Source organism: Protopterus annectens, chromosome 10.part0 (assembly GCF_019279795.1).
Source record: "Protopterus annectens isolate FY-2018-M chromosome 10.part0, PAN1.0, whole genome shotgun sequence".
Lineage (NCBI taxonomy): Eukaryota > Metazoa > Chordata > Ceratodontiformes > Protopteridae > Protopterus > Protopterus annectens.
In genome coordinates this window covers 1,588,330,259-1,588,356,945 of record NC_056744.1, presented here as the reverse complement: position 1 = coordinate 1,588,356,945, position 26,687 = coordinate 1,588,330,259, and the positions used below count along the sequence as shown (strand labels likewise).

The 26,687-nt window shown below is 34.3% G+C and overlaps 1 protein-coding gene across 2 annotated transcripts in view; it reads right to left on the bottom strand.

Moving 5' to 3' along the window:
- Positions 1–26,687, bottom strand: part of LOC122813757 (nuclear factor 7, ovary-like) — a 72,901-nt gene that overhangs the window by 35,940 nt on the left and 10,274 nt on the right. The window contains exon 2 of one of the 2 annotated variants that reach the window (XM_044086239.1): positions 13,498–13,593. The exons of the other annotated variant lie outside the window; for it this stretch is intronic. Within the exon in view, the coding sequence (XP_043942174.1) occupies positions 13,498–13,593 (96 nt within the window). The remainder of the gene's footprint in view (positions 1–13,497; positions 13,594–26,687) is intronic. 2 annotated transcript variants of the gene reach the window in all.

Sequence of the window (26,687 nt, the reverse complement as noted above, 5' to 3'; positions counted from 1 at the left end):
AGGTTTGAACAGGTTTTACTTGAAGCAGCATGCAGAAAGATAACACTTACTTTTAGCTACAGGACTGAGTGAGGTGACTTGTTATTATACAAAATAAGTCTGACACGCAAATAGGTTTGACCCAGAGTTGCCCTATAGTCTGGAAGAACACAGAAAAATGACCAATTCATTGACATGAACTATACTGGATTTACAGATATGTCATATTATTTCAAAGGGTTTTACATATGGATGCAGATTTATATCACATTATTTTAAAAGGCATTGAATAATGTAAGCAGCTTCTAGGCCATGGAATCTATGACAAGACTGCACATCTCTACTGCTTTCTCAGTTCTGCACTCCAAAATATACATGCCTATAGGATGTTTTGTCTTTCCTAGGGCCTAAATTTTCCTTTTAAAGCACTGCATGCATAATTCTTTAGCAATGAGCATTTAGATTATGCTTCTAGGTTAAGTAAATACTGTAGAGAAAGCAAATCCACTGTGCATTTAGGATTAAATTAAAAAAACGTACTTCTCAGTACTAAACTCCTGTGGCTGTTCTCCACACTGAGGTTCATTATCACCCTTCTTCTTCTTCTTCTTTCGGCTTTTCCCGGTTAGGGGTTGCCACAGCGGATCACCTGTCCGCTCATGATTGGCAGTGCGTTCATTATCATCCAAAAATGTTTAATATTCATGAGATTTCTGCTGGAGAAGAAAGGCTGTAAATTTATTGGTCACCTGTACCAACACCCTAAAGAGTCCTGGGCTGTCAGCTGATGATGATAAGGACTGAAGAAGGAGGTCTGTGGGCATAAATGTTTTCCTTTAGGAAGACTGGTTAATTATGTGTTAAAGGCTGTAACAACCAAACCAGTCTGCAAGACACTTAAAAGTAAAACTAAACATTTAGCTGCCATTCAGTTGTTCAGGGATTTCACCGTAGGAGTTGTCTAAGACTTGTAAGCATGGACGGGAGGAGGATAGTGCCTGGGCTTGTGTGTTCCTTTGCACCAAATCTTCTCTTAAGATCTCTAAAGGCAGTGGCCACTGTTTTGAATAGGGATGCAGTCAACCATTTGTTTATATAGTTTGATTTTATTTTGTTTTAAGTGAAGAGACATGGTAATTTCTTTAATTAAAATAAAATTAAATATGTAAATGACTCACAATGCCCCTGTTCATCTCAGCTGCAGAATCTTATTCCTATGCCCTCCATAGGTCCCACTGTAGTTACATGTAGTAAAATAGTGCCATTTAACAATTGTTGTACATTTTTGTTTTACCTAAAAAAAAAAAAAAAAAAAAAGTCTCACATCTTCATTTCAGAGTTGAGTATTTTCTACACTATAGTCTGGGTGCAGGGTGTTTTTTGCCAAATGCAACAAGTTTGCATTTTTTAGCATTTAGTTTTAGCCCTTTGTTAGTGCATCAGTTATTAACATGTATACGTATCTTTTGTATATCAGGAGATTCAAGTATAACACAGAGTTTCCTGTCACTGGCAAGCTTAGTTACTTGGTGCTTCTGAGTTTTGATTATGAAATCAGAGAAATATAAGCCAAATAACAAAGGTGTTAGCATAGAACCCTTTGGTACCCCCAGTGGTTACTCTCATTCTCTCTGAGGCCTTGCCTGACATCATCATAAAGTAGGTTCTGTCCCTCAGTCAATTAGCCATCCATCTAAATACTTAAGGATCCATTTGGAATGCATTTAGCTTATTGGTTACATTGGCATGTTGTATGGTATCAGCACTTAAGAATCCATTTGGAATGCATTTAGCTTGTTGGTTACATTGGCATGTTGTATGGTATCAACACTTAAGGATCCATTTGGAATGCATTTAGCTTGTTGGTCACATTGGCATGTTGTATGGTATCAACACTTAAGGATCCATTTGGAATGCATTTAGCTTGTTGGTCACATTGGCATGTTGTATGGTATCAACACTTAAGGATCCATTTGGAATGCATTTAGCTTGTTGGTTACATTGGCATGTGGTATGGTATCAACGGTCAAGCTATAATGCATGGACAGCATGACTCCTGTCCATGGCTTCAGTTATCCTCTAAAAGAAGTTACCAGATACATTAAACAGCATCTACTCTTACAAAGCCAAACTGCTGGGGCTCAAGCCTTTTAAGATTTATTTATATAATTGTGTATCAAGTCTGTTATGACCTGTTGCATGGCCTTGCACATGAGGCTTCTCAGGTTGATGGGTCTGTTATTCCTGAAGTCCATGGTGGTGCTGCTCCTGTGAAGACATCACAACTGCTGTACACCACATCTCTTAGAAAAAGCCAGTGAATAAGTTCAGGTTGAATATTTGTAGGATCAAATACACCAGCGCATGTTTAGTGCTGTTCAGCATGCAGCCTGGTATGTTATCAGGTTCTACAGAGGGTGCATTTTTTGTTTTGGAAAGTATTTTAACACGTTTTTGTGTGTGTGTGTGTGTGTGTGTGTGTGTGTGTGTGTGTGTGTGTGTGTGTGTGTGTGTGTGTGTGTGTGTGTGTGTGTGTGTGTGTGTGTGTGTGTGTGTGTGTGTGTGTGTGTGTGTGTGTGTGTGTGTATGTGTGTGTGTGTGATAGGCGGTTTTAGACGTCTTTGGGGTGAAATTTGCACTGAATTTGTTTGCCATTACATTTGTGATATCCATTGCATCAGAATAGGGAGTGCCATTTTGGATGACTTCAGAATAATGTTGGGTGTTATTTCACACCTTCCTGATATAAGGAAATAAAGGTTTGTACATATCCATAGTTTCCAATGCTACTCTAAGTTTATAGGACACTTTAGTTTTCCTTATAGTATTTTGCAGTACCTTGGATAATCTTTTGATATTAACCTTGATTTGTGGGTCTTTAGTTTTCCTACATATTTTAAAGAGCTTTCTTTTTTCTCTTATTCTATTTTTTATTTATACCTGTGGACTAGTAGAATGGTTTGCTCTTTCCTTTCCCTTTTTATTTAGTTTTGGTGGGGAATTACATGCTTATACAGTTTTCTAGGTGATTATAGAATTTACTTGTATAACTGCTAGTTTGTCATAAAATATTAAGAAGATGTACATTTGAAGTTTTTGAATATTGTAATATTTGCCAAGCTGATTTAGGAATTTTGAAAGTGAAGGTTACAGTCTGAGCTCAGACTTGATAGCTCCCTATTACGCTGTCGCAGATGCAGGTTGTGGAATGTGTCTTTGTTGAACTGAAAAGCCCGAAAGAGAAACAGTGAAGTGGCTTTTCAGCAAATTCTTTACCTGGGAAAGAATTTGTTTGCCGGTTTCACTACTTTGCCTTTTTGGCACTGTAGTGCGATCTCAGAGTTGGTATATTTAAGTAGGGGGTGTGGGGGGCTGTTTATGTAATGTTTTACAGTTTTTTTTTTTTTTGTTTCGGAACAGTAATTTTTTTTCCTTGAAAAAAAAATCGCTGTTCTGATGTTTTGACGTTGTAAGCTTTCACTTACATGGGGTACATTATGCTTTGTTCATTCTTCTGAGCATGCAATATCATAATATAGACCCGACTTGACTGGGGAAGGGCATAACTGTGGGTTAATACATACAGTTGCTATATTTGTAAGGACCAGGTCAAGAATATTTTGACCTAGGGGGCATGGCCAAGGATGAACACAGGATAGCAGCAGATTTCTTCAGCTCCACCAACTTAACTACACTGACAGGAAATTGATACTTCAAAATTCAACTAATGTAATAATTTTCTTTCTAAAAACGTTTGGAATATCAGTATCTTGAATAATATCTAAAAAAGAAAGAAAATTTAAATAATTTTCCTGTCAGAAATATTTTTGGAAATTTCTCTCTCATCACTTCTGTTCAGAATGAGTTCCAGTAAGGCTAACAGTCAGGATTCCAGCATCAAGAAAGAGCTTTAGTCTTTACTATCAACTATTCAGCTACTAACAACTAAAATGGACAGACTGGATGCTAAAATTGATAACTTTATAGAGAAAACCACAAAACAAATGGATTTGCTACACCAAGATTTACAACATCAGAAATCTCAGATTACAGGCATAGAAGAGACACTTAATGATATGGACAACAGAATTCAGGAAGAAGAAATTAACATTGAATTCTTATTGAAACAGAACACACACCTTCAATCCAAACTAGATGACTTGGAAAATAGATCCAGATGCAATAATATAAGGATTTTTGGACTGCCAGAAAATATAGAAGGTAACAACATTGCATCCTTTTTAAATACTTGGCTTCCCAAAACTTTAGATCTGTCAGAAGCATTTTCTTTTGGTATTGAAAGAGCCCATAGGACTTTAGCTAATTCTAATATAAATAAAAAGTACCCTAGATCAGTTATTGTAAGATTTTTATCATCTTATGACGAGGAGATGGTATTAAAAGCTGCATGGGCAAAAGCACCTATAAAGATAAATGAAACAACTGTGCGCTTTGACAATGACTATTCTTCCTTGGTAATATCAAAAAGAAAAGTCTTTTTGCCATTAATAAGAGAGCTTAAGAAAGCACAGTTCAAAACTCATCTTTTATTTCCTTCCAAGCTAAAAATCTTTTTACCGGATGGCCCTAGAATTTTTGAAGACTTGGACTCTGCTTTGCTGTATATTAAAAAAAATAAAATATTAGATAAAATAGAAGATATGGAATGGGCAAGTCCTACGCTAAAGAGAATGGCAACAGGAATTTCTTGGAAGACTTCAGAGAAGCAAAAAAGACTAAAAAACAAATGACATGTTTTATATATTTTTTTGAACTCTTTAATTATAGTTACTAAATTTACAAGAAAACCACAAATATCTTAAGGATTTATTCAAAGTTATTTTTTTTTTTTTGTGTGCAAAGAACTGAATTTTGTTTTCAAATAATCAAACTTCCTGAGGAACTAATAACCTGATATGAATCAACTTGTTTCTCTTTGTGATAAAGAGACCTAAGGTTAGTAATTTAATACATTTCTTTTCTCTTCTTGTTTTAAATAATGGCATTCTCTTTAAACTAAACATTTTTAGAAGGGTGGGGGAGGGCAGGGAGTGGGATTAGATGAAAAATAGGAAATAAGGGGAAAAATAATTTATTATTTCTTTAAAATTATTTATGCTGTTTAAATACTGCTACTATACATTATACCATGACTTAATTGCTTAATACATGATTTCAAATAACATGTCATGATATAATTGCAGCTAACTAGAACTAAAGTAGTTGAAAGTAATATGTTTCATGTTCTACTTTTTTAAAACAAACAGCAAGTAAAATATCTTTGTACATACTCTTTGTAGGTCCCCTTTTTTTTTTTTTTTTCTCTCTCTAATTTATAAAGTAATATGCTTCTAATAATACTGATATGTGTATGTAATAAGCTCTCACTGAGAAAATGAAATGGGGCATATAAAAATAAGTTGTGTTTATGTCAAACAACTGAAGGCTTGATTTCAATGTCATAGAGACTGCAATGACTTGTAAAATGCTTCTTTTGCACTGTTTAGATCCATTTGTATTACAAAATGAATGTCAGTCACTTACTTTTATTAAAATTCCCTCCAGAATGTTATGGGAGACAATTTGGGATGTGGGTTGCCTCGTGAATAGTGTCCTCGAGTCGTTTTAAAAGCTTCAACATTCAGAAAACACACAGAGAAGCTGAAAGCAGCCATTTTGAACTTTGACCCCTGATTTCACACTGACACATCGCAAATTCAAGAAGTAAACAGTTTCAGGAAGTAGAACTGCTGTAAATGCGGTTGTGTGATGAAAAACGGACTTTATGACATCCAAATGTGAGTTTTTCTTTGTATTAGTTTACTTATTTAAGATGTAACTTATAAAATTTAAAAGTTATAATGATTTTAAGTGTCTTAATATGCCACAGTAAACAAATGAGATATTTTAGAAGGCATAGAAGGTAAAACTCATACACACTTGTTTTGAAAGCTTATATGACTGCTGCACTATAATGCACATAGATGCTTATGATTTAAAGATATGTAATGTTATAAACTATTTGCTTTGACTAACAGACAAATATGTGCATCATTATGATTATATTTCAGAAGAAATTGTCATGTGACACATTTTAAAGCTGTAGTTCAGATATATATAATACAGATGGCTTTCATCACAATGATTTATGTATAACTAGGGATCAATATTGCTGTGTAGTAAGTTCTTTTACCTTATATATAGGAATAATTATTTTATTTAAATGGCAATAATAAATATGAGAAGGAAGCTTCTGATGCAAGTAATTTAAAGTTTTAAAGCTACTAACTGTATTGCTATGGCAGAAAGTGGGTATACCCTAATATAAGTAATGTATGAGTCATAATAGCCTGCGATAATAAATGTTATTGAATTCAAATGTGCATAAACATATAATAAGAACTTAATCTTACAAACTTTTATTAAACCACTATATGGATATTCCTTTTTTTTTTCCTCCCCCTCTCTCTCTCTCTTGTTTGCTCTCATTACCAAGATTGTTTGAATGTTATTTTGATTATGAGTTTATTATACAGAATAGATGTACATAGCAATATTAGTCATTTCTAAATGTTCTATATATTTATATGAAGTTGTTTTATAAATTGTTTAGCCTTGTTATAGTAATCAAATTAAATGAGGTTAACTTTAGTTAATAATAGTTAATATAGAATTAATTTGGTGGCAGCTGGAGTACTGCTGCTTAGGATAGGGGGATAACTTGAGTGGTATTTGCTACTCGAAGTTGGAGTTTTTAACTCCAGGCTGGGTGCACTGTTTACTCCAAACATTATTTTCATCTGATTATTGTTGTGTGTATATAGTTTTGACATCCACATCACATTTTATAAACTCATTGTCACTACAAATAAAAGTGAAAATTACACAAAATTCCATAAGATTTTTATTAAATACAGCTATAATTAATAGAATACCTAAAGGAGGAGACATAATAATACTTATTTTAGTAAATGTTATTCTGATTATATGTTTTATATGTTTATATAAGTTAAATGGTAACTCTAAAAGGAATTTCTTTAAACATTAATGGATTGAATAATCCATGTAAAAGGGCAAGTTTAATGAGATATATTAATTTGCATAGAGCCAGTTTAATATTCCTTCAAGAAACACATCTCCTGAAAAAGGATATAGATAAATTAGCCACTAATAAATATACAGTCTTGGTTAGCTCAGAACACTCACAGAAAAAAAGAGGATTGGCTATCTTATGGAACAAAAATATGCCCATACCTAAAACTATTAACTCTTATAAAGATGATAAAGGAATGTTTTGTATGGTTACAATACAGATTAATGGGAAAATATATACATTAATTAATGTGTATTGGATACCTGGAATTGGCATTAATACAGTGAAACACCATCTCAATAAGATTATATCATTTTCTATAGGAGATATTATTTTAGCAGGTGATTTTAATTGTATTTTGCATGAAAAAGATACTACTACTATAGGAAAAAGGAAAATTACATCTAATGCAAAACATTTAAAGGATTTTATTAATTTATATCATTTGAATGATATTAATAATCAGATAGATTCTAAATCATTACCATACACTTTTTTTTCTAATAGATATAAAACTTATTCAAGAATAGATAGAGTCTTTATTTCTAACCAACTGGTAACAGACTTAATTAATTCCAAGATAATTTCATGTCCTATATCAGATCATAATTCAATTGTCTTTGAATTTATGGTAAAGAATACTTATAATGTTCAGATCAAAAGAATACCAGCATACTTAACTCAACTAAAGGACTATAAAGATTATATACTTACTGAGGTGCAACATTTCTTAGACTTAAACACTACACCTGACGTCTCCATTATTCACATTTGGGATGCTCTAAAATCATATTTATATGGACAAAGTATCAGATGGTATAATAATAAAAGGAAATCTTGGGATAAGGAATTAATGGACATTCAAAACAAATTAGACTCATATAAACATAATAATAAAGAAAATATTATGGACAAAAAAGTTATCAAGGAAATAAATAAATTAAATGAGAAATATAAAGAAATTTTAAGTCATAAAGTCAAAATAACATTAGAGAAATATAAGTTTTTGTCTTACTCAATAAGTCCCAAATACTTACATAGACTTAAAAATAAAACAAAAAGGCTGAATAAAAAAAATCACATCAAAGAAATTTTCTCTCCAGTGAAAAAGAAGAATGTTTCTAGTTTACCAGAAATATTAGATGAATTTAGAAATCACTTTCATAAAATTAACCATAATAACATTAATATGGATTCTAAAGATAAAATAAAGAAATTTATAACTACAAACATGAACAAAAAACTTAATAAACAACAGACCAAATTAATAGATAGAAATATTTCATATACAGAGGTTATTACACAAATAAACAAACTTAAATCGAACAAAGCACCTGGTAATGATGGTATTATTCCAGAGATTTATAAAATTCTTCCTAAGAGTACATACTCATTAATACATAAGGTTTTCATTTCAGCCCAAAATGAGTTATTAACTCCCCCATCATGGCAATACACATTTAGTTCACCAATTTTAAAACCCAATAAAGACCCAACTAGATGCACTTCATATAGACCTATTTCATTACTTAATGTTGACTATAAAATGTTCATGAATATTTTTGCTGATAGATTAAAGACAATCATTCCAGGTATAATAGATATAGATCAGACAGGCTTTATTATAAATAGAAATACTTTTGATAATATAAGGAGAACTTTAACGCTAATTGATTATGCAAACAGGAAAAAGAAAGACTTAACACTTATTAGTCTTGATATAAGTTCAGCTTTTGACTCAGTAAGTTGGGACTACTTGTTTATCTTATTGAAGTGTACTAATTTCTCTGATGCATTTGTGAATTTAATTGAACATCTATATAAAGGAGCATTGGCTTACATTAAGATAGGAACATATGTCTCACAAAAAATACCCATATTAAAAGGTACAAAACAAGGGTGTCCACTTTCACCACTATTATTTACTTTAATAATGGAGCCTTGGGCTAATCTGATTAGAAACAGCACTGACATAGAAGGATTTGATATAGATGAAAATACAATATCTAAAATCCAACTTTTTGCAGATGATGTTTTAATTACGTCAGCAGGAACAAATTCTTCTATGCAGTCATTATTTGATAAAATGACAGATTTTAAAAATATCTCTGGTTTGATATTTAATGAAGAAAAAACTAAAATATTACCAATATGCGCACAAAAAAATGTCCTCACTAATGATTTTCACAAATATATACCCAACTCAGGTCAGATAACTTACTTAGGCATAATATTAACTAAAGATATTAAATCCATTATACATGATAATTATAGTAACTGTCTTCATAATATACAAAATCTTTTCAATAGTTGGAATAATATATTTTTTACCATGGAAGAGAGACTCACAATTATCAAAATGATAATATTCCCAAAGATATTATTCTTAATACAATCAATAATACTCCCACCTACAAAAATAATTATTAAGAAATTGAATTCACAAATGTTAAATTTCTTATGGGCACCTAATAGACCTAGGATTGCATTAAAGAAACATACTAATAGTTGGTCTCAAGGGGGCATTTCATTTCCAGACTTTAATTTATATGCTATCGCTTCTATAATAAAAGTTATTACTTTGCTAATAGATCAGTCATATGTTGCAAAATGGAAGGATTATTGGGAACTAATTAGTATTCACTTCATGAAAATATCACTAACTCACAAAAATACTATTGTAAATAACCCTATGTTATGGATACTAAAAGAATTTTGTACCTCATCTATTACACCAAAATATATAGCTAGTTACCCATTAAATATTATTATTAGATATCATAATTTTATATTTATGCATCCTAAAGATAAGAAATGGAACTTTATCCTATTCCCTATAATGTATACACAAGGTATTATTTTATCATCCACCTCTGAAAGAATTCTTCTAGTCACAGAGAATGATTTAAAGTATTGGTATCAGTTGTTGTCTGACAATAAAGTAAAACATTTAGACTTCTTAAAGCAAGAATTTGATTTGAGAGAAACATGTTGGTTAGAGATTCAGACTTTTAGACAACATCTTATTAATAAACTTGATTTAATGTCTTTAACAGTTAAAGAATCTGTCCCAATTCTGATTGACTACTTGATATTAAATTTACAACATAGGGTTTCTGATAAAGGTAAGCTCTCACACATACATAAAATTATTAGAGAAGAAACACATTACAGTTCAGACACTTATTGGAATTATTTCATTTCCATTAATGGTGAATCATCAAAACAACAAGATAAACAATATATATTGGAATCTGCTTATAAAACTACTTCTTCCATTAATTGGAGACTTTTTACTTGGAAATTTTTACATAGATCTTTCTATACACCCTTAATGAAGCATAAAATAAACAATAAAGACAACATATGTAAGAGATGTAATATAGAAATAAATGCTGATTGGGCACATATGTTTTATGACTGTATAAAATTGAAGGAATATTGGATGTTAATCAATGATTTTTTGCAGGCTCTTTTCACAGATAATTTCATAGTCTCTAAATCACTTATATTATTTAACACTCCTGTTCCTAAATGTGTTAAAAAAGTTAAACTTCCCTTATTATGGTCCATTCTAGCAGTGGCTAGAAAAATAATAACCAGAAATTGGATTTCAGATACTCCTCCTTCATTTAATGAATTTAAAAATCTTATGACTGAAGTGTGTCATATGGAACTAATGACAATAAAGTCAAGAACCACTAGAAAAATGTCTTACTATATTATATGGGATACTTTACAAAACCTGTTAAAAAAGTCTTAGTTTCATTAGTAAGACATTACAGTTTAATTAATTGATTTGATTTGTAGTGGATGTATCTGTAAATACTTTGGTTGTTTTATCAAATGTTATAACTATTTATATTTTAACTATTTGTATACGATTGTTATGATATTTATTTTGTATGTTAAAAATAATAAACTTGTTTTAAAAAAAAAAAGAATATTTTGACCTCTAGTGAGTGGTTTGAGTATTTGATCCAGGGAATTCTTGTTTATGAAATTGAGGAATTTTGAGGCATAGCCTATATTTATTATATTGGTCTCACAGTTCATTGACAGGATTTTAAAGTCTACCAGGATGATGGAGTTTTTGTGTATATGTGTTTATCCAATGTAGTTAAGAAATAAACATGATTTTGGGGGATCATTGAAGGGGTCCTGTAACATACTATAATTTAGTAGCTGGTTTTATTCAGGCTGAGTTGAATCTTAATAAGTTCAGACTGTGGGTCTTTGGGAATCTTGCGGTAATGTTAACAAATATGGATGCTCCACCATAGTTTACACTGGGTCAAAAGCATGGTAGGCACAAAACACTGGTATAGAGGGGGTACATTTTGCACTTTTTGCAAAGGTTTCAGTAATAAAACTCCCATGAATGTGCAACAAATACAGGAGGGCTTCCAGGTTAGATTATTACCACGACTTCTATCACTGAGAAGTATCACATTGATATCCTCTCGTGATAACTGCCAGACATGAATATATTGTCACATAGGGCTTAAGGCCATAATCCAACAAATCCAATAAACCATCACCTCAGCCATTACTGCCACTGGGGCTAGATAAATTCTCCAACTATTAACTTGAAAAGTTGACAGTATAAGAGAATGTGAATTCACATGGATTTTCTGAAGCAGAATAAGTCTATTTTTTCCTAAAATCACCAGTATTACGAGGGATTAGGAGGGACAGAGCACAATACTAAGTCAGTGTCATGGCCTTTTGAGAGATTTGCCCATTCCTTATAAAAATTCATTCTTAACTCCCTGTGCAGTGAATGTTCTGAAAAGCAGCAACTATAAAATGTATAAACAACATGAATATTTAAACTTCCTCACTTATGTGCAATACTAATGTTCGAACCTGCCAGGATAAACAGGTTTTATCTTATAGTGGGCTGCAGACCATATATGCTGACTGTGTATCAATATTTTTAAACCTTGTGATGTGATAGGGAACAGCAGGGAGGAGGAAGATAAGGTAAGTGGCAGAATATATCCCCACACCTTAGCATTATAAGCTTTAACAACCTACATGGAAATGCTACTGTTTAGCTCCCCTTAAATAAATATTTCTCAGTGCATGAGCATGTGACTAGATAGATTGAGGCAGTATTATGTTATTGCTTGTAATGGCACTGGCTGGTGCTGTGCAGCTTTCATCAACCAAGTGTAGAATCAAAAAGAAATAATTGCAGAGCTATTTAAACACTTTGGTGAATTTGAGTGCTAATATGGTGTTGCCAGCCCCTTCACAAATGGAATCAACAGAAAAGACCGATGTAATAAATGGTATGCACTGGCTCCACTAATAGGCAAGACCCGTCAAAATGGCATAGTAGTTATTTGTAGTGTGCAAAGAATTATAGTGGGGCACAAACCAAAGGATATTTAAGCAATAACCGATGACGTGGTGTGGTATATTGAAGATTTACCCACCGTTGGTGTGGTTTAATCATGAGGGCAAAGCCCAAGTGATTAAACAAAGGCAACCGTGGGTAAATCTTCAATATACCACAACCATGGAGTCGGTTATTGCTATTATACAATGACATTATTTAAGAAAAAAAATACTTTTCTTAAATAATGTCTTTGTGTAATGGCAGACTGCTGCTCTTCCGTCGGTTGTGGTATACTGATTTTGTTTTTGGGTGTACTGCGCATGCGTATGGGACTTGCGTTCCTACGCATACCCAGTACATCAAGGCTTTGAAACGGAAAAGAAAGTCTCCATTGCTCTGTTCTCTCTCTCTTTTTTTTTTTTTAATTGTAAAAAAAAAAAAGATTTTGGGGCAGTTTATACCAATGGAAAATAGTCTGGGCGACCGGACATTTTTTCTGTTGGTATATTGTGGGATTTACAATGGGCACACTGGTTGGGCTGGCCAATCAGTGTGCACATTTTAGAATATTAATAGGGAGGGATTGCATAATTCTGAACTTCAAACACATAGGCATGAGAGAATGTATTCAAGAAACATGGTTCTGCTAAGGTATATCAGCAGTGTTTGTTTACAAACAGAACAATTGTTATGTAAAATGAATACCATATAACTTGAAAGAATTCAAAACAATTAGCAGCTTCAAGCACAAATAAGACAACGCTTGAACACGGTGACTGATAAGAAAGGCATGGATGTGAAGTAAACTTGTGCAGTCATTCAGTAGGGTAATTAACCTATATGGTTAGAACCATAGCCCTCAACCTTCCACCCCCGTAATGTGGAACAGTAGCTCTTAAAATGTAGGACAAATGGGCAAAATGTGGAACACATACTAATAGTTTACTAACAACTTTAACTATGAAGCTCTCAGGATGGCTCAGTTATTATTTTATACTTATCTGCATGTACTTTTGATGAATTAATATGATTCAGTATTATTTACTATGGAAATTAGACTGTATGTTAGGTGGCTTACTTTGACTTCTTTTAATTTTTTCATTTGTTTGTTCTTCAATTCCATAAGTTCTTTCAGCCTGGAATTTAGAATAGTTTCAGCATTGTCAAGCTTTTCCTGGAAGAAAACATCAAGCATACAGTTATTCACACTGTAGAAACTTTTTACTTTTATTATTCTCCATGTTTTTATAGCTTTTCAGGATTTATTGCTGCCGATATTTCTGTCTGTAAATATCAATGTTCAGTTAGATATTTTTAAGTTTCATTCACGTTCAAGTTGCAAGTTTGTAACAGATTTGCAATTTTCCTGTAACAAAATGTAATATTCTATGAACTGGAAAGGGTGTATCATGTTGTCATGTTGGTAAGTACACAAAAGATCTGCAAAGCAGAGAGCCTCAGCTATACTATTTGCAAGCATATTAGTGGTAAGAACTGAATTTTGTAGCACACCTTTATATTTTTTAGACATAACTAGCAGTACAAAAAAAGAAAGAAAAAAGAAAGAAAGAAAGAAAGAAAAAAGAAAGAAAGAAAAGAAAGTACTTATATATATATATATATATATATATATATATATATATATATATATATATATATATATGGATTTGCTTCAAAGGATCGAAATTCCACATTGTTGAAGACCACTTTATAGAGACAACATAGCTGAAACCTCTAAACATGAAACACCCAAAACAACAAAAAGTAACCCTGAGAAGAGAACCACTTAGCCACCAGGACAACAAAGCAAACACTGCAGCAAATAAAAACTACCAAAGTGGGAGGGGGGCTTCATCTCCCCATACCCCCCTAACTAAATATACCAACTCTGAGATCACACTACAGTGTGGAAAAGGCTAGGTTTACCATGGTGGCCTAGTGGTTCTTTTCCCAGGGTTACTTTTTGCTCTTCTGGGTGTTTGATGTTTACAGGTTTTGGCGATCTTGCCTCGATAAAGTGGTCTTTGACAATGTGGTGTTTTGATCCTTTCAGGTAGACCCATATATATATAAATATATATATATATATATATATATATATATATATATATATATATAATCAGTTTTGTGTGGTTACTCTTACACAAATTAATAAAGAACCAGCAATACAATTTTGAAGTTTCAAAATATAATCCTTGATGATTTTTTCTGAGCTGTGATACAGAATTAGAATTGCCTAGACATGGTAAGGCCTTGCTGTGTCTAATTATGGTGGCTGCCAAAAAAGCAATTACTAGAAAATGGAAATCAAAATCTAAACCAACTATATCAGAAGTAGTGAATATAGTAGCAGAAATAAAACAACTGGAATTAGAAAAGTGCAGGAGCAAACTACATAGGAAAAAAATGGTAGTTGTGGGAACAATACAGACAGGGGAGGAATGAGGTTTAAAAGAAGGCAGGACTTAAATGAGCTATGTAATCTTTGAATGAAAATGATTGGGTAGATTATGAGTGATGTATAATGTTTGCAACTGGGAGTGTGTCAGTATGGTTTGTGATGTAAAATGCTTGCAGCTAGGATTGTGTCATAAAAAAGATGTTTCTTGTTTGTAAAAAAGGTGCAGGAATTAATAATTTATGTAATGTTGCTTAGGTTATATGATATACAGCAATATATGTGACTGTAATGTTTGTTAATGTTAATTTAATACAATTTGATTACTTTTGCATAAATGAAAATGTGCCTATGTCACAAATAATGATTCAATAAAGGTATTTAAAAAAATAAATAATACAATCCTTACTTAATGTAGATAAACAATACACTTTGAAAATTAAAAATACAAATTTCTTTCACAGGGAACTTTATAAAAACAGTTTAAATGACAATAGAAAAACACTATCAGCTAGCCGGTCCTATTATCATTAACTAAAGATAACTGTAATCAAACTTCTTCTAACTTTTAAGACCGTTTGCAGTTGCAAAAGTTAATACCATTTAGCTGATGCAAAAGGCTCATATAAGCAAAATATTCAGACATGCACTCACTGACTTTAGGCAGCAGTCTGCATCTCTTCTAAACTGATTCTATAAAGTCCTCTGAACATTTCAAGAGAAAAACAGATACTAAAAGAACTTGGAGTTTAAAGTTAATCCAAAAGTATTTGGTAACCAATGAATAATCTATTAAAATCCAGCAAAAAAGCCAATCTGCCCCCATTATCCCTAATTCTAATGGGAACATTGCTACCAATTTTAACTCCCATTTTATTCAGTCTGTAACACCCTTAATAACAACTGGCACCTGACTTAACCTACCACCATCGCTACCAACAGTACCTTCAAACAATCCTTTTATCATCAGTCTTATCCCTACCTCCTTTATAAAAAGACTTCTCCTTAAACTAAAACCTGTCACTATTCATCCTGAATACATCAAAATCAATGCATAATCCATTGCTTGCCCAATATCCATATTAATTAGTTAACTGCTCTATAACAGAAAATTATATCCCCCTTCTCTAGAAAAAAATATACAGTATTCCTTTGCACAAGGGCAGCCCCTCCTCAGACCTACCTAACTTCCGATCTATTGCTATTCTATCACCTCCCTCTAACATCATAGAAAAAAGTATATGTATGTATATAAATATATATATATATATATATATATATATATATATATATATATATCTATATACACTCAGCTTCTAACAGCTTCTAAAATCCATCCTCCAAATAAATCTCCTCACACCTATGCAACATTGATTCACATCTTATCATAATACCACCAAAGCCTTACTAAGCCTCACCAATAATATCAATCAGTTTGGAAACTCATGGAAGCTGGTATCTTCTCTTGTCTTAGACCTTCCTACAGTCTTTGACCCTGTCAATCAACAAATACTCCTAAACAAACTTGCTTCAATAGGCCTCTCTAGTCCAGATCTTCACTGCTTCCACAGCTAGCTAACCAATAGGCTACAGGCAGCCAAATGGGAAAGTGACTACTCTTCCTTCCTGCTGTATTGTTAGGGGTATCCATTCTGGGTCCTTTATTCTTTAATGCATTTATAAATTACATGAACATGGCATCCAAGCATGCCACAATAGTCCAAATGTTCACAATTCACAACTTATATGCTCAGCAAAAGATCTTTCCACTCTCTACCAACTAATACAACTATAGAGAACTGGCTAGAATTATCACAGCTGCTGCTTAGTGCCAAAAAAAAAAAAAAAAATATATCAATTTCCAATACGATCAATTTTGTATTATCTCAACTCCTTCCCACAAAAATAGAAATAGTGGCAAATGCCAAAATGATCGGTGTTCACATAAATCACCAACTAAAATTTGAGAATCATATCTTTCAAGCAGTAAAAAAAAAATAATAAATAACCAGAAACTCGAAGTTTGTACTGAGCCAATCTATTTCTTACAGACTCTGCTAGGAAAACCATCACAACGACTTATCTTCTCCCTACCTTACTATATGTCTCCCCTATTCTAAAAAAATGTCAGCTCTTCCTTGACCTTGAAGCTCCAACAGTTGCTGAGTTTGGTACTAAAATACCTCACAGGACCTAACATCGCACAGCTCTAAAAGATCTCCACTGACTTGAACTCCCATATAATCTAACCTACACAGAACATCTCATCACTTATAAACAAACCAGTAAACCAGATCAGTGTTGTAGTCTTCAACCGCTTCTCTGTCCTTAGTGCTTAAACAGAGCCATTAGATCAGAGGACAGAATGTTACTTACCATATCTAAAACCAAAATGTTATAGGTGATGTCCTATACTCTAACAAGTGTTTCTAAAAAATGGAATACCCACCCATTAACTATGAAGCAAGTAGATAACCTGAACTCCTTCAAGTCTAAACTCAAACTTTATCTCAAAAACACCTGGCTTTGCTCCGATGATACACCGGAATAACAGACCTAACTTAAAGTGAGTTTCCTCCATCACTTCAGCACCATATACTAATATTCCACTTCTCGCATCTCATGTGTAAAATCCAATCTTCACCACTTGTACAATAATGCCTTCGCCCACTAAACTGACATTTTTATTAATTTTTTTCTCAATGACTACTTCTAGCTCTGTGCAACTGCTTACATTCTGTACCCTAATGTATTACACATATTAATTTGTGTAAATATATAGGTTCCTTTGCTATTATACTCTTCTGTATATATAATGCTTATGCCTTCTAAAATTACTATAACTTGTTATGCTATATTCTATGTCATGTTATGAATATTTTATTGGAGCTTTTCTCCTCCGGCTTCTGCCCAGTCAGATTTTTCTGGTCATCAAATGGAATAAATAAATAAATGGGCTCTACTGCTGCACTGAACTTTTAAGGCACATTAACATAATTGAAAAAAACTCCAGAAAGCTGTCCTGGAAAGTGACAGCAGTAGGTAAGATTCAGTTAGTGTTGTCCTTTCAAGCCACCCCCTCCCTTTTTTTTCTTACTTTTGGTAAAGGATTATTGGCTCTTTACTTCCTATTCAGTAGACACTATCCTTTCAAGCCACCCCTCCCCCCTTTTTTCTTACTTTTAATAAAGGATCCTTGCCTCTGTACTTCCTGTTGGGTCAAAATTTGGGATCCAAATAACACCATTCAAAGTGTTATTGCTTGGATGACCAGAGAGTTTTGGCTCAATTAAGGTAATATAGCTTTTGTAAGGAAACAACAGTATAAGATGGTATAAGCTCTACTAGAGTGTGTGTGTGTGTGTGTGTGTGTGTGTGTGTGTGTGTGTGTGTGTGTGTGTGTGTGTGTATGTGTGCATGCACGCACACACATGGGCGTGTGTGTTCTGTGTGCTGTGTGTGTCTATGAAAGAACCATACTAGAAGAACTGCAGAAGATGTTGAGTCTGAGAGCAATTCAGAAATGCAATACTCCCTAGGTCTCACCAGCACTGCTGGAGCCACACAAATTAGGATGGGAGACCACATTCTGTATAGACTATAGAAAACTAAAGTGCCCTACAGAATCATATACTTACCTATAATTATAAGAGCTGAAGTCTCAAAGCAGGTGACTGAGGAAAAGTATCTGTCTACTATTCATCTAACTAAGGGTTTCTGTCAAAACACCTGATACCTACAATAAAAGAGAAGTCAGCTTTTTCAGTTCTACAAGTGTACCTAAATGCTTTTCATGATGACAAATGCCCCAAAATGTATCTTAATAACCTTTAAGATGAAAATGTCCCAACAACTTTCCAGAAGCTGATAGATCACACTCTGGCAAGAGCTGGGGTCCATGCTCTTACACACACACACACACACATATATATATATATATATATATATATATATATATATATATATATATATTACAATATATAGTTAATTCTGGTAGGGACAGGACATGTTTATCATGTTAGGAATGTGCTGAATAGACTAAAATAGACACTGTTAAATATCAATGTAAATAAATGCCAGGTGGAACTTATCTTGTCGTTGGGTGGGTGGTGGCAAAATCTGACCAGTTCTTAAAAGAGTAAAGGTTATTCAGTCATGGCCTTCTCCTGTTACTAAAACAGAGGTGAAGAAATTCCTCGGGACAGTGGAGTATTATAAAATGTTGTCCATCACTATAATACAACAGCCATTTCCCTTATTGACCTTACGTGAAAAAAAAACAGACTTGATAACATTCTTTGGACATTAGGTTGCAAGCAAGCATTCCAAAACTCAAAAAGGTATTGGACCCCCTATATTAGTCAGTTGTAGACTTCAACCAAGGGAGGAATCGTGTGTACATGCAGAAAAGGACTGCCTGATTAGGAATAGTTGGAGTTTCCTTAAAGCTTTAGTCCTACCCATATGGTAGAAAATTCATAGTGGTTACAGATCACAAATACCTTAATATAATCAGCCAGGGTCACTATATTAAAGAGAAAACTCCTGATATGGTGTTTGTATGTGAGTTGTGCCAGTAACATGCAGCAAAGATGTCACATGAAAAAGCTGTACAAAATCTGTAGCTGTTTTTTTATTCAGTAAGAATGTGGTGGACACACACACACACACACACACACACACACACACACACACACACACACACACACACACACACACACACACATGCATGCACTCACACACACACAATCACACATGCACACAAACACACAAGCACACACACGTATGCATGCACTTGCACACACATATACACACACACACATGCGCTCACACACACATGCACACTTGCACATACACACACACACACACACACACACGTATGCATGCACTTGCACACACATATACACACACACATGCGCTCACACACACATGCACACTTGCATACACACACACACACACACACACACACACACACACACACACACATGCATGCACTCACACACACAAGGACACATGCACACACACACACACACACACACACACACACACACACACACACACACACACACACACATGTACAGTGATTTCCAGAAGGGGCTAATACTACCATTAAAGAGCCACCATCCCTTCCATTTGTGAATGTTACATTTTATCAATAAGGAATCACCCAACTGCAGGAGATGTAGGAATATTTTTACAGACAATTTTACATAAATTTCCCAGCGAGTAAATATGTTAGAGTATTACATGGACAAAGGGAGACACCCCTTGTGTAACTACAGTCATGATGACTGCTGTTGTATGTGGTATTAACAACTCAGTTTCCATCATGTGACCAGGCAGTTCACCTGGTAGTTTCCAACATATAACTGAGAAAAAACTAACTAGTCCTCTATGAGTCATGTTAAACAGTTTTAACAGTTGTACAATCCTGATCTGAGGCAATAGATTTTAGTAGTATCACGTCACAGGGGGATTTACATTAGAGCCAAACAATTTTAGACCTATTAATCTGACCAATATTCTATATAAAATCAAGCAGAGAATCACAATTGATTTTATCCAAAATGACACAGAGGAGTTTTTTTCTGTTAGCTATGGAGCTGTTTATTATTGCGGGATCTTGCCTTTTGAATCTTAGGGCATTCTTCAAAAAAGTAGCCGCAACATTTGATGATGGTCTGACAGTACATATTGCTTTGCTAAGGTATCTAACACAACCCTGCGTAATGGAATAATTGAAAAACTAGCAACATTAAATGTTGAAATATGAGCATATCAATGAATAAAATACAGGTGAAACAACAGGAAACAATATGTCAGTGTGTGTGTGTGTGTGTGTGTGTGTGTGTGTGTGTGTGTGTGTGTGCGAGTGTTTGTTTGCAGGGTTAGAAGTTGCCTATCTATCCTAACAGGATTGTTAGTTGTGTCCCATAGGGCTATTTACTACTACTTCTCTTTAAGACTATTTTTAATTACTCCCAGTTATCAAAAGTAGGTAACATAATTACCTCTTCCCTTGCACCTACAGTAGATTAGGGGAACAGGTTTGCTCTTGGCTAACAACAGTCATTAAGAAACTAATGAAAAAAAAGGGATAATGCCTGGGCTGTTTGCAACATCAGAACGATATCCTTCCCCAGAAAAACCAGATGATTTTTTCAAAGCAAACTAGAATAGCAACTAACTGTGATAAAGCACCTCTGTAATCCAAAACTATTCTGGAAGAAAATGAAGCAACTAACCAGTAAGTCTTCCATAAATCAGCAACTCGACCCACTCAGATATCCTTAGGTCCATGCATCAACCCTGCTAATGAATACAAATCTTTCTCACCTCCTCCATCAAAGATATTGCTGGATGGATTAACTGGTCCTTCCTCTATCACCTCCCTCTCAATGAGGCAGTAAATTCCTTCAGTAACGTTTTTCTTGACACACTTGATTCTGTTGCTCCATCCAGAAAAATCAGAACCAAATCCAACTATGTCCCAAGGCTAACAAAACAAACCCGCTCAATCATGCACAAAAGATATTCTTCCTGGAAAGGCTGGGTTAAAAACAGGTCCCTTCTCTTACTGCAGACTCACAAGGAGCTTAGAAACCTGGTTAAAAGACTTGTCAACAAAGACAAGAGAGATTTTGTTCCTCTAACCAAAGTAGCCAACACAAAAATCCACAAAAATACTGGACCACCATCAACAACCTACTCCACCCAGGTAACCCCACTACTCCCAACCCTTCCTAACAACACTGCTTCTAAAACTACCTCCCTCCTTAACAACTCCTTCATAGAAACTATTCAAAACCTCACACTTAATACACAAAACAGTACATCTCACTCAACACCTCCACTACACCATAACAAAACTCTCCCCAATGTTTTTTTTTCCAACCAGTCCCAATTACTACAATTAAATCTTTCCTTAACAAACTTAAACCCTGCTCTCCCTCAGCAGACCAACTACCCCCTCATTTCCTAAAAATAGCTGCATAACCCATTGCCTACCCTGTCTCTATTCTTATTAACCGTTCCATCTCAGAAGCGCTGATTCCTGACATTTGGAAATCCTTCTATACTATGCCTCTTCACAAAGGCTTTAACTCTGCAGATCCCTCTAACTTTAGACCAGTTGCTATCCTGTCCCCCTATCCAAAATCTTGGAAAAGTGCATCCATGTTCAGCTACTCAAACACCTTCTTGATAACAATCTCCTCATTCCTATCCAACATGGCTTTAAGCCCCACCATAGCACTTCTACTACATTACTGTCATTTACCCATATAATAGCTGAAGCCCATGACAATAACCTCCTCATCTCCAGTCTTTTCCTCAATCTTTCAAAGGCCTTTGATACTGTCTCTCATTCTAAACTTCTAACTAAACTCTCAACCCTACATTTCTCTACCTACTCCATCAACTAGTTCTCTAGCTATCTCTCCATCAGGCAGCAATCTGTCCACTGGCAAACTATCCTCTCTCCAGTCCTCCCTGTTAATACTGGAGTTCTCAAGGATCAATTCTGGGCCCCCTCCTGTTTAATATATTCACTCTGATACTATTCTCTCTACACTTCTACAGTATGCTGATGACTCTACCCATGCTACCTCTGCCCACAACATCCCTGATCTACTAGCTCTCACTCAACAAACCTTTTCCTCTGTTGACTCCTGGCTCTCTGATAATCAACTCACATTAAAGCCAAAAAAAAAAAACTCCTCCTCTTCCTCCCTAAAACACTTGCCCAGCACAAAGCCTCTTTCTCTATAGCCTCTCTCAGCACCACCATTATTAAACCTGAACCCCATGCTAAACTACTTGGAGTTATCATTGACGATGAATAAACATTTGATATTCATATTCAACAAAGTATAGAAAAGACCCACCAGAAACTTGGACTTCTCTTTTGTAATCAAAAATTTATGTCACCCTCCTCCAAAACCCATCATCACTCAGACCCTATTCCTACCCTGCCTTCTTTACACTGCCCCCATCCTTAATCATGTTCAAATGTCTCTTATCACCAAACTAGAACAAACTTAAAACAAAACTGCCAGATTTGCCGCCAACCTTTCTTACAAATCTCACCACTGTCTTGCCCTTAAGTCACTCCAATGGCTAGAATTTTCCAAACAGCTATTTATACCCCAGCTACATATTGCACACTCTATCCTGTAAGAGCCCTCATCCTGTCCCTCCATCTCCAATTTAGTCTCCTTCTATAACCCCCTTGTGACATCTGTACTGCCAGTAAACACCTCCTTCAGTTATACAAACCCAACAAAAACATTGGTAAGACATTTTAAAAACACTCTGTAGCCCATGCTTGGAACTCACTCCTTCTCAACATAAGAAGCATTCAGCATAAATACCTGTTTAAGAAAGAACTTAAACTTCTTCTCCTGATGACTTGATCATGCCCTTGTCACTCCCCCACTTGAACTAGTCTCCTCCCTTCTCATCGTATCTGCTTTTCCCTATTAACTCTTTGTCCTCTTTGTATTTGCTCTAATAAACTGTATTCATACTGTACTCAGTGTGATGTACTCTAAACCTTTTAATTGTTATTTGCTGTATGCTATATGCTGTTGTTCTCAAATTTTGGAAATTGTACTTGTTAACTGTTATTTTACCTACTCATTGTACTGCTGTGCACACATTTGTGACTTGTACTATATTTCTGTGACCCTACTTTAATACCTTGTAAATATCATAATTACTTGTATTATTTCTGAAGCTTTTCTCCTCGGGTCTCCACTGAAAATGGGCCCCTGGCTCAGCTGGACTAACCCGGTTAACAAATGTCAATAAATAAATAAATAAATAAAAATACATAAATATTGCTGACTCATTTAGCTCTACACAGAACTACAAGCCCTCCACCCGTACCACCCCAGAGTAACAACCCTTCAACCACAAATGTAACCATCGGCTGAATATGCTGTTATTTGCCACTTCATGTAATTCACTATAAAAGAAAATAAAACCAGTTCAAAAACTTAAAACACTCCCCATCTAAGTTCTTACCACTATATCTATTTTCCTTAGAATAACAGCTGGTAATATCACCAGATTCCTTGCCTTTATATATATATATATATATGTATATGGATCTAGGACTATTGAACGAAAGTTCAATAGTCCAAATCCACAATCACCAAACACACTTTAACGAAAGCGCTTTCACTGAAAAATTTAAAGTGTGTTTAAAAAAAAAATAAATAAAACATTACTTTTGCATTACCCCCCACACCCCCTACTTAAATATTGTCCCACCGAGGTCGCACTACAGTGGGGAAAAGGGAATTTTCCCTTATCCCCACTATAGAGCGATCTCTGCAACAGGCATACTTACGCGAAAGTGCTTTCTTTTGGTGATCTGTACGGATCCCATATATATATATATATATATATATATATATATATATAAACCATCACTGAATTTTTCCCCTAGCATTAAATCACTCTATCACCATTCCACTTCTAAAAATACTTTCCTAAAGTCCCATAAACACCTCCATCCCATGTCCACCCTGTCTCATCTTGCAAATATTTTTTGAGAAAATATTTTACATACAGTTACTGAAACATGTAAACAGCTATGAAATTCTATAAGATAAGCAACATGTCTTTAGAAATTTCTTAAAGCACAATTGCTGCATTACTTAAAGCCACAAACCCAATATATATTATGATATTAATGAGGGATGTATTAATGCAGGAGTTTTTATAGACATGACCAGGCCATTCAAAATGGTTAACCACAGCCTACCTGTCAAGAAATTGGCAAAGTTAAACATTGGTCAAAATAATATGAAATGGTTTGAAATCTATCTTAATAACAGAACATTCCAGGTAGACTTTAACTCATTCCCTCCCTTACAGCTCTTTGAGTGTGTACTTTTAACTCCCAGTGGGTGTGGCTAGAGTCTTTAAAAAATGAAGTTATTACCTTACATTTCAAACAAATATTCATACCTCTCTCTGGAACCATAAATGTTAGTAGAAAACTGTAAATGGCAAACTATTCAGGATAAATCAATCACTGGATTAGTGGTATTCATTCAGTTTGATGCTTTAAACTGAATTTTATAAGCCAAAATAAAGGCAGTGAGTATTACTTTTGTAATATTGTATAGCAGCTTATGACATCTCAGTAACCAGAGAAGCAAAACACCTACTGCCAGCAGGATTTTTTTCATACAGCTGTAAGCTTTCATATGAGGCTATGTAGTTCTCTCTGTGTTACTAGAATGTTGAGATATTAAACACGAAAATTATTACAATACAAATAAACAGCATACAAATAATATTCACTCCCTTTAGCTGCATTAGACAGAGATCCAATACCAATATAATTGTGTTTGCCATCATGTATACTATGCTTTAAGATTAAATTTTCTGATAATGTGTATGTAGCATGGTTTTGGAATGATTAATGCAAATATGAATAAGCAATATTTGATGCCTAGAGTCATCAGTAGGAGGTAACTGCGGAAATGTCTGGAGGCACACTTGGCTGTAATAAGTTTATTTAACCATGGCACTCTTAATACAGGAGTACATCAAGGATCAATCCTAGGACCCTTCCTATTCTCACTATTTATTAAGGACTTCCCAGCAGACATCCCTTTATTAAACATCATATTCTATGCAAATCACATTCTTCTACTCCGAGAAAATAACTGCCCTTCCATCATACAAACTCACTTGCAATGATCCTTCAGCAACCCTTGTCACTGGAGCACCTCTAATAAACTACGGACCAAGCAGAGTCAAATCAATGCTATGTTATTTTCCTTATCCCACAACTATTTCAAACACTAAAAATAATATCATCCCCTTTGTCAGTGAATATAAGTAGTTAGGTCTCACCATTGATATCTCTCCACATTCTATAATCACACTGATAATATCATTAACATGCTTCTATCCCAGCTAAAATTCTGCCACAAGATTTTTCACATGCTCTTCCCAATAGCTAGAATATCCTTAACCAAAAATATTCTGCTTCCAAGCTGGAATAAGGTCTACCCTTTAACTACTCTTATAATACACACAGATTACAAATTAGCAAAAATAAAATAGTTAGATTTACACCATTTACTAACTCATACTCCCACCAATGTCTCTTCTACCAGTTATTGAAAAAAATCAGCCTGCCTAAATGATACCTTATTATTGTAGTTACTAAATGATGGATACTGTCCTCTTTTAAAAATATTACTCCCTTTCAGGGAACAATCATACTTTGAAACTCCGAAGTCATTATTACTCTTACTAGGATCCTGCTCTAAACTACTATTGGTAAACAGGCTTTTTCCTTGATAGGCCTTGCATTATGGAACAAACTCCCTTATAAAATAAGTAGCATAGCATCCCCTCAAGACTTCAGAAAAGCTCATTCTGAGCATTTCCACAATACTGCTGAATGCAAATGCTTTAAGGATAACAGTTAGTAGAAAAAGCAAATGCTCCCTATGCCTTAACCAGCCTTGCAGCCCCATTCTATTCCCTATGTTGACAAAGTGTAATAATTACTGTACTAAGGTGTAAATATGCTCTGCGCTATCATTTTGTAAATATTCTTTGTGCCACTATTATAATATTCTTTATAATTATTTACTTCCTGTATTCTACTTTGCTTGCATTTTTGTGCCACATGCATGGTTGAAACGAATCTTTGGACGAGTTCACCTACCCAGTTATCAAATAATAAATAAATAAATAAACAAACAAATAAATAAACACATAAATAAATAAATACATAACAGCAAATGAAGATCATTAAGAGGGTCTACAAATATACAACCTTGTTGCAGGAGTAACAGCCTCGCCTATAATATCAGGGAATTCTGCATCTTGAAACT